General features: G+C 38.0%; 1 protein-coding gene across 1 annotated transcript; it reads right to left on the reverse strand.

The window, feature by feature from the left end:
* Window positions 1-1520: 1520 nt before the first annotated feature.
* LOC113277168 (histone H3.2-like) lies at window positions 1521-1922 on the reverse strand. Its single transcript, XM_026526327.1, has one exon. The coding sequence runs from the start codon at window positions 1920-1922 to the stop codon at window positions 1521-1523; it is 402 nt and encodes a 133-aa protein (XP_026382112.1).
* Window positions 1923-13810: the final 11888 nt, after the last annotated feature.

Raw genomic sequence — 13810 nt, forward strand, 5'->3', positions numbered from 1 at the left:
GCGCTTCTTGATTTTCACCTTCTTTATCATCTGCTGGATCTTCTTGATCATGGGTTTGAGAAAACAACTCAGCTAGTGTTGTCCTACTACTTGTTCCTTGTTCATCACTTTCAGATTTTCCACCACCACCATCAACAACATTTTTTCCTCTCCTATCTTCCATTATCACAGTTTCTTGAAACTCTATCGAAGCTGCTTCTTTGGTTTAGTTTTGGACGATTTTCTTTGAGGATTCTGGTTAATTTCAATGTAGATTTTTGAAACTAACTTACTGGGTTTTGATTAGTTTTCTTGGTTGAAGGTTTCTTAGGATGGAATTTCTCTGATTTAGAGAGAAGCAGAGTGATTTGATGATTTCATATCCTACTGCTCTCATGTTTATATAGGGAGGGAATTTGTTGAAGACGATTAACTAGCAACACTTCTGACACATGAGATTTGAATATGTCAAAGGCACTTGGGGTTTAAGATATGGGGCACGCCTTGCCTAGCCTCAGGCTTGTGTCTTTGTTATGGCTCTTTTCATCCCTTTTTTTTACACATAACTGGAGTCCTAATGATACCACTAGCACTCCTTATAGCCTCAGATGATATGCATACATTATGATTGCAGCTTCCAAATCAGACTTTATGGTACCAAAAACCATGTAAAGTCTCCTCCAGGTTGCATATCAAAATTATACAGAAAGATGCAACTACTATACCTGCACATACCTTGGATTACTGCCCAGAACTGTAAGAGAGGCATAGAGCTAGCATTTGACCACTCTGCAGGGGACACAGTTCGTTCCAGTTGAGGTCTTGCCTTGGAAGCTCACTCCATCGATGAGACATCTGAAATGGAGGACCTTTGCGAATAAGACTGGTGATGATAACCCGTTCGTGTTGGTGGTCCATCAAATCCTCTCCTCACTGATGGTGCTTGATACTGGCATAAACACCATTGCTCACAATCTGCCAAACCAATGACTATGAGAAATGAAACACATTATGCTTGCAAACCAAATTTCTAGTCAAATGAATGATTCAGATAAAAGGTCTAGTAACCCAAAAAAGGCAAAAGGTATGGTAATTGTATTGGATTACCTATAATGCTGTAAATTGGTTTGAGAAGTGAAAAGCAGCACATCCACTCCAGGAATGAACTTTTGTCTTGCACATTACATAAGCACGAGCTTTACATGAGCAATGAGAAGCGAGGAGAGGGTTTGAACTGCCAAGAGATTGCAGCAACATCTAGCAGAAATGGGCAGGTTGTGGTGTGATAAGTACAAGCAATGAAGATCGGGTTCGAAAGACATTATATATGTATGATTTTGGGATTCAATCCAATTGGAAATGGGGAGTTAATTCAATAGAAATTGGGGGATTCACGAAAAGGATGAAATCAGACTGCAATACTGTGAATATATTCCATTAGATCAATCAATCAAAGCACAGAGAGTTCCAACATCCCAAAACAAAAAGACAGATCCTAAATCCATAATCCCCCAACACATTTACTCAGAATCTGGAGATTATCATCCTCTGATTCTCCTGGCAAGTTGAATATCTTTAGGCATAATAGTAACCCTCTTAGCATGAATAGCACAGAGATGAGTATCTTCAAACAAACCAACAAGATAGGCTTCAGCTGCTTCTTGTAAAGCTGCAACTGCTGAACTCTGAAACCTTAAACCGGTCTTGAAATCTTGATCTATTTCACGAACTAATCTTTGAAATGGGGGTTTGCGGATCAACAGTTCAGTACTCTTCTGGTATTTCCTGATTTCACGAAGAGCAACAGTTCCTGGCCTGAATCTGTGTGGTTTCTTCACTCCTCCGGTCGCTGGTGCTGATTTACGAGCTGCTTTTGTTGCCACTTGCTTCCTTGGGGCTTTTCCTCCGGTGGATTCCCAAGCTGTTTGCTTAGTACGAGCCATTTTCTAAAAATTATTGTTGCAGTTGCAGAGATCTGGTGAATTGAGGTTTGGGAGAGAATTGTAAAATTGATCTGTGAGGATTTGAGGATTCGGGATGGGGATTTATAGAGGAGACGAGTAATGAAATTTGGGCGAGATTGTGAATTCATACAGATTCTGATTTTAAAGAGCCACCAGAAATATGTTACCCTCGCTAGTTTGCTCATCGCTAGGCCTAGGCTACAACAATATTTGTTGGTCGTAGGATGATAAGTCAACCATTACTAATGTATATTTTCATACTAGGTTTTATGCATTGTTTAAGGAAAGTTGAATCATGGGGGATGGAGAAGACACCTCTCCACATGCCTTGATTTTCCATCCTCCAATTGCCTCCAGCTATCATAGGGCCAGTCGCGTTCTTTGCGTCTTCTTTCTCATTTTCTGGCCGTTTATATGATGACTCAATACCAGAAGCCACATATGATAAAATGGGTGACAGTTGATTTCCTTCATCCAATGATACATCTAAGCTATTAGCATCACCTTCCTTTGCCTCGGGTGGAGCTTGAAACCGCTGCAAGTTACAAACCATGCCTGCAGACGATTACAGGTTTCAAATACCTTTACTTGAAACCTGGCAATAAAAACTAACACCATCGAATGGCAATAAAAAGCGCTCCTGTGTTCTGATCCTGGGGCACTATCCTCATGCAACGTTCTAGAGGGAGATCTGAAACTTCCATCTCCAAAGCATCATTTGGACTAGCAAAGATTTCGGACCGCTCGGTGACGTGATCAGGAACTACATTAAAGACACTTTCTGTTTTCTCCTCCATATTCTCCATCTCAAAGTCACTGCCAGGAGGAACCACCCTTTTACCTAAACCTGAAGGAACTGATGTTTCGTCATCAAAGCTTTGACCAGATGGAAACATGCTTGGCGCAATGGCAGTTCTACGGCCCTCCAAGACATCTTTGTAAGAAGCTAACCATGCACCCTTATCATAGACCTGCCATACAAATGTCAATTGAATGAAAAAAGCTCATACAGAGAAGTATCAGTTACACAGCTACTCAATTATCAGATAATCAATCTTCCAACTCTTAATTCCTGGGCGATGGACCAATTGAGGGAACTCGGTAGAAACATCAAGAAGTTCAACAGATCCCCCGCACCTCCTCAGAATCTGAAGAAAATCAGATGGAGATGCGTAAGGTGGAGAAAATGAGCTAAGCGAATATACAGTAAGGTGGCAGGGAAAAACCGCCTCTATTAAGCAAAGCAATGAACTTAAGCACTTCACAACACATCTAGATAGTAATTTCCTTATAAATAGCTTAGCCGATACCTCAGAAACCACAGCCTCATTCTCTACTGGATTCATTGTGTACACCATTCTTCCACCCAATTTAAGCAAAGCAATACCTGCAATGAACTGCGTGAATAAGCTTGGGGAATGATGGAGATAATGCACTTTCCAGATTCCAAATGCACATGATTATGATTTGATGTAAAGTAAATATGCACATCATCACAAGCATCTGGTTGTGTTTACACTTTCGACGCAATGTGATCATAAGCGAGTCTGATGAAATTGGAATAGCTGAGATGCACCTTGATATGAAGTTATGGTACAATTTATGCCGAAGACAAAAATCTGTCGAGAGATAAACATGTAAAACACCCATAAAGCATTAGCCTATATATGGTGCCATAGAGCTATTCCTTCCTTGTAACTTCTCTTTGTGGTTGGATGATTCCAGATAATCAAAAATAACTAAAAACACTATAAATAGAGTGACAACTAAAGAGGAGAATAACACGAGGATACACACCATTTTAATTTCACACATTGTGTGAGGTCACACAGTTCAACATTGTTAAACAATTAACAGCCTTGCTGAAAGAAAGAGAAAAATTACTAGTGTTGCAGCTTCGTCAAGACTCGATATTAGGAGAGTTATATTTATGGGCTCGAGACTCTTGGATTGAGACCCATCTTCACAGTCTCAGTTTGAGACCCAAGACCACAGTCTCAGTTCACAGTTATCACCACTGTTATGGACAGTCCAATGATTCCACTGTGATGGACAGTCCGATGATTCAACTGTTATGGACTAGCTCGAGCCCAAAGTGAGGCTTTGATTAATATGAAAATGAAAATGTTACAAGAGGCTGGTGTAGCAACTTTTGCTTACACTAGTTGTTTACAAAGAGGCACTTTGGCTCTTACTCTAATTCTAGCTCTCACTCTATACTAACTCTTTGTTTACTCACTTGAGTTTTTGATGGTTTGCAAGTGAACCATTGTTACCTATTTATAGGCTTGTACACCAACCACTTACTTCTCTAAATAGTGCTATCTAGACTCTTCTTTACCCTCTCAACTTAGATATTACAAGAAAATTCTAGAGAAACGAATTCTCTAGATAACACTTGATGTAAAGAAGGCCTAGAAAATTCTAGCATGTATTGGGTTTTATTTAGTGTAGATGATTATTGGGCTTTTTACTTATTGGGCTTTCTAGAATAGTCACAAATTAACTTATGTTTTTAACATCTTTAACCCGTGTGATAATTTGCCCTTTGTTGGCCTCCTCCGCTAAAGATCTGTTATTAAAAAACTTCTCATTACCCCTAGTTTGAATAATATGCACCACAACCATATACAAAGATCTTTTGTTGCTTCCAAAGATCAAGCAAGTAATCTTTCTCCAGCACAATCTTAGCATTGAACTCATCCAAAATCTCCAGGTCGATGAAAGAGTCCCATTCCATTTGTCTCTGGATTTCCTTTGCAACCTTTTGCCAACGGAAAACTCCTTCTACTCGTATAAATCCTTCATAATATAGTTTATAAGCTGCTTTCCTAGGCAGTTGTGGCGCAAAATCTGATCTGGATGGAATATTTTGTATAGGCTTGCTAATCAGATTGTTCTCCTTCAAAATCTTGTTGATTTCCTTGCATAGAATTGCCCGATAATATCCACTATCACCACTTGGAATACAAAGAGTCCATTTTTTTACTTCTTCTCGACAGTAAATTCATCTCTTGTTTTTCTTTTTTTTTTTCTTTTTTTGATACTAAAAACCATCCGACATATCAGATACCAACCAATGACTCAAGGACTTTTGCCAAAATTGTTTCTGGTAAAATTCAACTGCTACTTTGTGGTGACAAATTTACTCTTAATGACTGAACTTGCATCACCTGAACCTGAGCTTCACTGGTGGTTTAACCCGGTTTGCCCATCGATCGTCATTGCTTGCTTATAAATTATCTCAAAGTCAGTGAGATTTGATTCAACTCCACTTCGGTTAACAAAACAAAATAACGCAAGTAGAGCGGAGGACTGTAGTGTGTTAACAGATAATCCAAATTGTCGCTTTTACTAGTTTTGCAAAAATATCTCACTACAAAAATCATGGGCAGTTGTGATGCATCTGTCACAAAAAAAGTTGCTGCCATCGCTCCTGCTGGACCTATTGTGACGGGTTTGATTGTCACCAGGAAATATGCCGGCGCGAGTAATCTATCATTTTTGACTGGTCAATGTTTTCTCTACAAAAAATCAATCACTTTTTCTCTCCTCTCAAATCCCTTCTCCAGAAACCCCTCTCTGAAACCGGTTTTACTCATTGAGTGTTTGTATCTGGTTTCTTCGATTTATTACACAGAGAATACAAATCCTCAATGATCGAGATTAGTTACTACACAAGCTTCCGATTGGAACCATCTTTGGATTTCTTGATACTCTGATTTTTTTCTGATTGAACTATCTCCTTCTCCATTGTCTTTTTTACGGTGGTGTTGGTCTTCAAAATTATGTTAATCAAATCAATTTCGTAAGTCACGAAAACCCTTTTAATTGCTAGTGTTATCGAAGGAACTAATTTGAAGAAACGATTTGGTGCCTCTTCCTCAGCACGTACAATTCAATTTAATACTCAGCTATAAAACATAAAATTAGGATCTTCCAAAGTGTCTGCATGGAGAAAAATAAGGGGTGGGGTTTGATTTTGTTTCACTCGGTGTATAAATGTCGGTGAATCCATCGTTCTCGTAAGATTTTTACATCTTAATCCACATTTTAAGATACAAAAACATGAATAATCAGGTTGGTGGTGGTTGAGGGCTAAATGGCTAATGACCGCCAAAAAATGGGTCCCAAATTTGGAAGACGGTCGCGATGGAGGCCTTGTGAAACTTGTTTGGTTTTTGGCCATCTAGACAAGCACTGTCCAAAGAAAAGGATGACAAGAAGGACCTCTAAACAGGTCAAGGGTTGTGCCTATTCATCCAGTGATAACTGCAGGTGATGCGAGTAAAGATAATGGAAGTATTGGTTTGTGCTCTGATGCAACCAGTAAGGTAGATAAGGAAGCTACTGGTGGTTCAGGGGCCACAATAACATGTAGTGGAGGTTTAACTGGATTGGGATCAGGTGATAGTGTTATTAGCAGTGAGAGTGCAGGGATAAGCAATGCGAGGGAGCAGAATGCTACTGCTTCACAGACTGCTAATGTTGCACCAGGTAGCCAAGGACAAAAATGTTGATGGTCAGGTTTTTGCACGGGTAATGAAGAACAGGAACAAAGACGTCGATAGCATTAACAAAGCCCCAAATTCTGCTGAGGTTGGCAATGGGAATGAGAATCAGTCCGCAAATTGTATTCATTCAAACTAATATTCTTCTCTCAAAAAACCTTTTTCAAAAATCTTTGTACAATTATGAATTATCATTGTAAAGTTCATGAACCTTTTCGTGATGACCTTGTTGCACCAACATGCTGATCATGGTGTTACAAGTGTTTGAAGTTGGTTTACATTTCCGATTCTTAATCAGGTAAAAGACAGAAAGTGCTTTATCAACCATCTTAGCTCTTCCTAATATCCTTAGGATAAGAGATACTCTCTCCGTCCCACTAATAAGTGATTTAATTATTTTTAGATTTTGTCCTCCTCCATGGTTGTTGTTGTTTCAAGTTATGATGATCATTTTCAAACATTTTAACAATTTCCTTATCTACACAGCAAAAACAATTATAAAGAAAATTAAAGCACCGACAATAACAAAAGAGTGTATCCAGTAAAGAAGGAGAGATATATGAGTGTTACATGTTTGCTTATTTCTCTGAAATAGATTAGTAGTGGTAGAAATCCCTCTACTCCATTTTAAAACCAACATTTCTCTTGTTTACAGAAAGAAAGAAAGAAAGATTGATTGATAACCTTTCTGGGCTGATAAAAATAAATCAAATCTCAAAAAGTAAAAAAGAGGGAAGAAAATCAAATTTCTAGGTTTACTAGTGTTTGAGAATGTTGGAGAGGAAGATGGGTATGATTTAGCAAATCGCACAAACACTGCAACTTCGCTAAGAAATAAGTATAGTACTGGGCTGGGCCACGGCAAGTACATGAACTGTTACCCAAGCTTGATCATAGTCCAGAGAAAGAACGATTTTTTGGGCACTAGCCCATTTTGGTGGGGGACTACCCATTGGGATGGATATTTGAAGTAAAATCTAGCCCCCTCTTATCTTTGTTTTTTCATAATTTCCAAAAAACCCTTTCTAATTAAATCAATGTTAGTGTTAGAGTAATGATTAGTGAGTTATTAATAGGACAGTTTTGTTAGAATCAGAATTATTGAGAGAGATGAAGAAGAAGAAGAACAAAAGATGAAGAAAAATAGGATTGAACCTAAAAAAAATTATTTTGAGTTTTCTAAATAGGGTTGAACAAAATATAAAGATATGGGTACTCAGGTATGGCTCAAACTTAGTTAATGTAGCTTGAATTGTGCAAAATTGGCCGAAATGAAAATTTCAGGAACGAATTTCGGTTACCAAATATGGATTGTGACGTAACCAAACTGGTATTTATAAACAGTTCGGTTACCAAATATGGATTGCGACATAACCGAACTCGTATTTATTAACAGTTCGGTTACTTATTGTAGCAGATGCAGGTAACCGAACTCTATTTTAATGGAGGTTTTCAGAGTTCGGTTATGTTTTTCCGGAACACGTTGCCGAACTATTTGCTGAGAGTATACAATTAATAGTTCGGTTTAAGTCGTGTGTGTGTATTAATTCAGTTGCCGAACTCTGAACTTCGGCAATGTCGCAAACTATTTATACTGAACAGATAACCGAACTCTGAACTTCTACTACTTGCATCTATTTAAAGAGAGTTCGGTAACCTGTGAAAATAACCAGGTAACCGAACACAATGTTTGGCAACCAACTAAAATATTGCGATCTCACCGAACCATACAGTTCGGTGACCAAGTAAATTTTAGAGGTTGCCGAAATCTTCTCTGAGGACTCAGAGAATATTTCAGCAACCAACTAAAAACTGAGAGCTCGCCGAACTATAAGGTTCGGTGACCAAGTAAAATTTAGAGGTTGCCGAAATCCTCTCTGAGGCCTCAAAGAAGATTCCGGCAACCAACTAAAAACTGAGAGCTCACCGAACTACATTGTTCGGTGACCAATTAAACTTTGGATGTTTCCGAAACACAATTTTGGTTATCTGACTAAAAATATCACGTTGCCGAAATATATATTGTAGCCAAAATTTTAGGTTCAAAAACAAATGTACCAACTTGAAAACACAAACAATCTAAAACAAATATAAAAGTGTTTTTTGAATCTAGAACCATATGAAACCAGTTACGACCACCACACCTAACCCTTTTACATCCTTGTTTACCACGAGTTTTAGGTTGAATTTCCTCATCACTTGGGGTTTCATCTCCTCGACCAGTTTCTTCCACCGTGGTAATAGCTCGACTTGAACCTTCTCCTTGTTGTCGACCCCTCTTCTTAAAAATTGGCTCCACCATTCTTTGAGATATAAGCTTCTCTCACTGGCTGTGGTAGTCAAGTTGTTCCTTTGGTGACATTGACTCTCCACTACGGAATTTAGTCATCCATTTCTTCAACAATTTTTTACCCTTCTTCACCTGATTCCAATTTTAATAACAAGTAAATATATGGTCAACACTTTGTAACAACTTTAAGTATAAAGAGAAGACATGTACTTACCACATTATCCCATAACCTAATGGCTTCTTCTCCAAAAATAGGCATCTCCTTCTGAGCTCTCTTAGCCTCATTCTCCTTTGCCTTCCCCTTCGCCTTCTCAGCAAGAGCTTGTTGTTGTCTATTTGTCATAATATGATGACTGATTGCTTGATAAAACTCCATATAATCATCTTCACATGCAGTTATATCTTCACCACAAGGTACACAATCACCAAGAGGTAAATTGTACTTACTGTGTTCATTCCAATGTGTTACCGTAGGAGTTGGTTAAGTTTTGGAAGAAAATAATTCTCGGTGTTCTTTGTTCCTCTAACCACCAAATTGAAATTTTCATTCTCCACCTTAGGATCCATTTGGACACAAAAAAGTTGTCTTAGAATTCTCCTTGGATTATATATTGCATACCCATCAGGATGCCAAATTGGTCCCTAGTAAGACGTTATGGTTGAGTAACCATTCAAATTGGATTCATCTACAGGGACATCATAGGGTACGGCGTATGGATGAAAAACCACATTGTTCACTGTTAGATTATCCAATCTCTCCCTCAACGAAGTCAACTTCTCTTCTTTAGACTTTTTTTGTGCATCCAAAAACACTCATTTTCCTGTTGTAGGTAGATTCCAGGGATATTTGGTCTTTTCCTAAGCCAATTTCAATGAAGGGAAGTGTTCGTATATCCAAACCTATGCGAAAAAAAAGAAAATAGATGAAAATTGAATTAGAAGTGAAAAAATCTTAACGAACATTTTGCTAATTAACAATGTAGAAGGTCACCTGAATAAGAGTTAAGTAACCTCTAATTTGAGTTGTCTTAATTCTGTACCCTTTGTTCATCTCTCCTAAAACAAATGCAAGCACCCCAGTGGCCCAAGAGTAGTTGTTGATCTCATTGAGGTCCTCCAAAAGCTGTAGATAATGCGCATCCACCCTATTTTCATAAGTGTCAGGAAAAATAATAGTTCCTAGATGATATAACCAATAAGCACTGACATGGTGCTTAAGCGTCTCCTCTTCCATCACCAACTTTCCATTCTTCACCTTCTTAGTTGTCCCTCCAAATGCTTCCTTCAACCTTACCAACTTGAATTTCTTTAGCACCTTCTTTCGGGTTCCATTTTTTTCATATGGATTATACTCATCGTCAATTTCAGGCTCCTTCACAGAACATCTAAACTCACATCGAGCCTTACTTGCATCCCATCCTAGACACTTCTGATCCAATGCTTCAAGAGCTTCATAACTCATCGACGGGTTGTATCCATCTCGAAGACATTTACCTTCCACGGGTAGGCCGATGATATTCATGCAATCATCGGGAGTAATTCCCATCTCGACAAACGGAAGATGCATTGTATATGTCTCGGGATAATATCTCTCGAGAAATGCGGATACGGCAACATCGTCAAAATTCACATGTGCGTTATCAATAGCTCTCCATAACACACATTCTTTAACCTTCGCTTGAAACTCCAAACACTCCTTGGAAAGATCCCATTCGGACGCCTTTTGACGACGAATAAGAAGAATTGCATCATTATGATCCTACGAAAATAACATCACACTATTAATACTTGACGAAACATGTCCAAAAAAATAAATTTGTTAGTTAAGAATGAACATACCTTTGTCGCATAAATCTTCGCATCCCATGAGTGTTTGTTGCCAAACAATGTTGCCCCTCCATCATTTGGAGTACCATTAGTTGGGATAACTGGTGGAAGACACAAATCAGGATGTGGAATGTGTGCATATCTAGCACAAGGCCGCTTCGGCTTCTTTTTCTCTTTAACAGGAACAATTTCTTGTTCCTCTTCTTGGATTCATCCTCTTCATGCTCTTCATCTTTTTCTTTCTCTGACTCTTGGCCTTCTTCTTCTTCGGACTCTTTATCTTCTTCCCCTTCTTGGCCTTGTTCATGTTGTTCTGCTTCTTCCTCTTCATCCTCTTCTTCTTCTTGTACATCTTCATTTCCTTCCTCTTCATCTTCTTCTTCTTCATGTACATCTTCATCTTCGGACTCTTCATCATCATCATTATCTTCTTCAACAACATTATCCATTACATTCTCCATCACCTCTTGATTAACATCTTGGATTACGTTCCGGAAATTGTCTTGGTTCACTTCCTGTGAAGATCCCCCTCCATGTTTAACATTTTTAGCACCACGGTGTCGGAAATCCAAATATATTCTACCACGAGGGGTGGGAGTTCTCAAATATTTATCTAGGGGGGATTAGATCTTTTTCCTTTTTTCGTAATGAATGAAAACCACATTATTAGCTAAAGAAAATATTTTCTAATCACACAAATTCATTCCTATGAAGACTCATCATCAAGAACTGTATAACAGGAAAGTTCGGTTACCTATGTAAATTTATCGACTACACCGAACTAGAATTTTCCTAAAAAAAGAAAAAGTTGGGTTAAGTTTTCTTGCGACACTGCCGAACTCACAGTTCGGTTACCTATGTAAATTTATCGACAACACCGAACTATAAATTTCCCATAAAAAGAAGAAGTTCGCAAGGAAAGAAAAGTTGTGACGTAACCGAACTAAAGAGTTCGGTTACCTAAAAATTTATAAAGTTTGCGACGTTGCCGAAGTGTTCTTATATTCAGAGTTCAGTTACGAAAAATCTAAGGTTTTTGAAATTCTCCTAGCCGAAATCTCTATTGTAACTACCATTTTCGATGTGTTTTGATGATTTCTAATCGATTTCTTCAACAAAAAATGAATTAAAAGGAATGGGTATGAAGGAAATTACCCTCGTATTTGCATTTCACTTGAATCGGACGTCTTGGTTGATGTTGGCTGATTGATTTCGCCTCTCAACCTTGCTTCATGTTGTTTACCAATTTACAATTCTTTTGGTTGATTTGAAATTTTTGCGAGTCCCGGACTCGATTCTGGAATTCTGGGTGTCTGCTTGGACCGCATTGCTTATGAAGATGGATTAATCGGCGATGAAATTTTTCGAATCGGCGATTTATGTCGATGCATACGAAGAGGAAGAAGAAAAGAAAAGAAGAAGAAGAAGAGAAAGAAAACGAGTTCAGTTTTCTTTTAATTTAGGTTTTAATTAATGGGTTAGATTAGTGGGTAGTGGTTAAATTAGTGGGTTATTAGGATTAATTATACCCTTAAATAGGATAAGGGCATATAAGACTTCCATAATTGTTTAGGACACCCCTTAAAACGTAGGGTGAACATTTGTATCAAAAAATAGTCCCCCACCAAAATGGGCTAGTGCCCAAGAAATCGTTCCAGAGAAACTGCATCACATATGGAAGGGTGAGGAAAAACACCCAAATAGGCAAATCCTACCAAATCCGCATTTTGTTGGGTGGACATCAGATCCATTTTTTGGAAGATTTGGACGCAGGTAAACTTTCGAAACCAATTGTTTTCATGGGTTGTAGGCTGGTGTAATATCAACCATCCGTCGGATATTTGACCCCTAAAATAATGTTAATATTGAAAATGCGGGGTACCAAAATATACCACTAACTTTTTCGCATGTAACTTGTATGGACAAACCTAAATACAAAATAATAATATTCGGAGTTATATCTCCAACTCCCACAATCAGAAAGTTTAGAGAAGCAAGTACGTGAACATGATTTTTGTGTGAGAAAGAATTAAAAGATTCCAAAGATCAATATCCAAGAATCAATCAAGTGGTATCCAATCAATTACAATGGAATTAGTTACTTTGATTAATTTATGTAAAGCTGTGATATTTCTATTATAAAGATAGACATGCGCAGACACCACAAGTTTTGTTAACTAGGAAACCGCAAATGCAGAAAAACCCCGGAACCAAATCCATATTGAAGACCAAATTGTATTAAGTCGCAACATACTTTAGCCTACTATCAATACTTCGTACTGGAATGTAGTTGAAACTGAATTAAACCCTTACGAAAATTCAATTACAGTCGCGCTCCTTACGCCTCTTGAATCCCAACAGGACTCCAGGAAATTGATTCCCTTAGCTGACTTCCTTTACATTCTAAGAGTTGCTTCAACTCAACTGAAGACTTTAAATCAATCTGCCTCACACAGATAAGCATATATGTGATTTCCTTTCTGATCAAAGATCAAGGTGAGATTGGAAATCGATTACAATATACAAAGTCTACCAAACCTCAAAATACGGACTTATGACTCTCGAAAAGCATCCTAGATTATTATTCACCTCACAAGAACAAAGCTTGTGGAATCAACAAATTCTGGGACGAATAAAGCTTTGAAACTTTTATCTATCTTGTTTGATTGAGTCCGAGTAAGACTCAACAATCAAAACAAGATCAGGATACACAAACTATCAAAGATAGGGATATTTCATACCTGACTTCATGAATCCCTAGATGATGAATTTTTAATCTCTAAACCCTAGAAGTGTTTGAGGAGAGGACGACTCTAGTTTGCAACTAGGACACACAAGAATGATACAAATGTTGATTTTACCACCCACCCCTCATCCCATGAAATTATTTGACGTTAAATATTTTGAGGTTGTTATGAAGGATATGCCTACGAAAATTTAAATTTCTCAATGTGATTGTGCTCTTTGGAAATGCGACAAGTCCAGACATACTCAAGACTTTCTTAAAGCTCGTTACGTCGAGGGCCTTAATCAGAAAGCTGGTGCGCGATAATTTAGTGTTTTTCTTTGCTACCGGTTGGGTATTCCCCTTTTTTCTGAAGGGAGTTTGTGTGCATGCAACCTTAACATGGATTGCTATAGGTGTTGTTTGGTAACTATTATTTTAATGGATTATCTGCCCGTAATCCATTTTACAGCTCATAATGGATTATGTATGTGTTTGGTAACCATTAAAATAA

The sequence above is a fragment of the Papaver somniferum genome, chromosome 5 (genome assembly GCF_003573695.1).
Source record: "Papaver somniferum cultivar HN1 chromosome 5, ASM357369v1, whole genome shotgun sequence".
In the NCBI taxonomy this organism is placed as follows: Eukaryota; Viridiplantae; Streptophyta; class Magnoliopsida; order Ranunculales; family Papaveraceae; genus Papaver; species Papaver somniferum.

Coding starts and splice junctions, on each gene's coding strand:
- LOC113277168 (XM_026526327.1), bottom strand. CDS start 1,922: ATGGCTCGTACTAAGCAAACAGCTTGGGAATCCACCGGAGGAAAAGCC.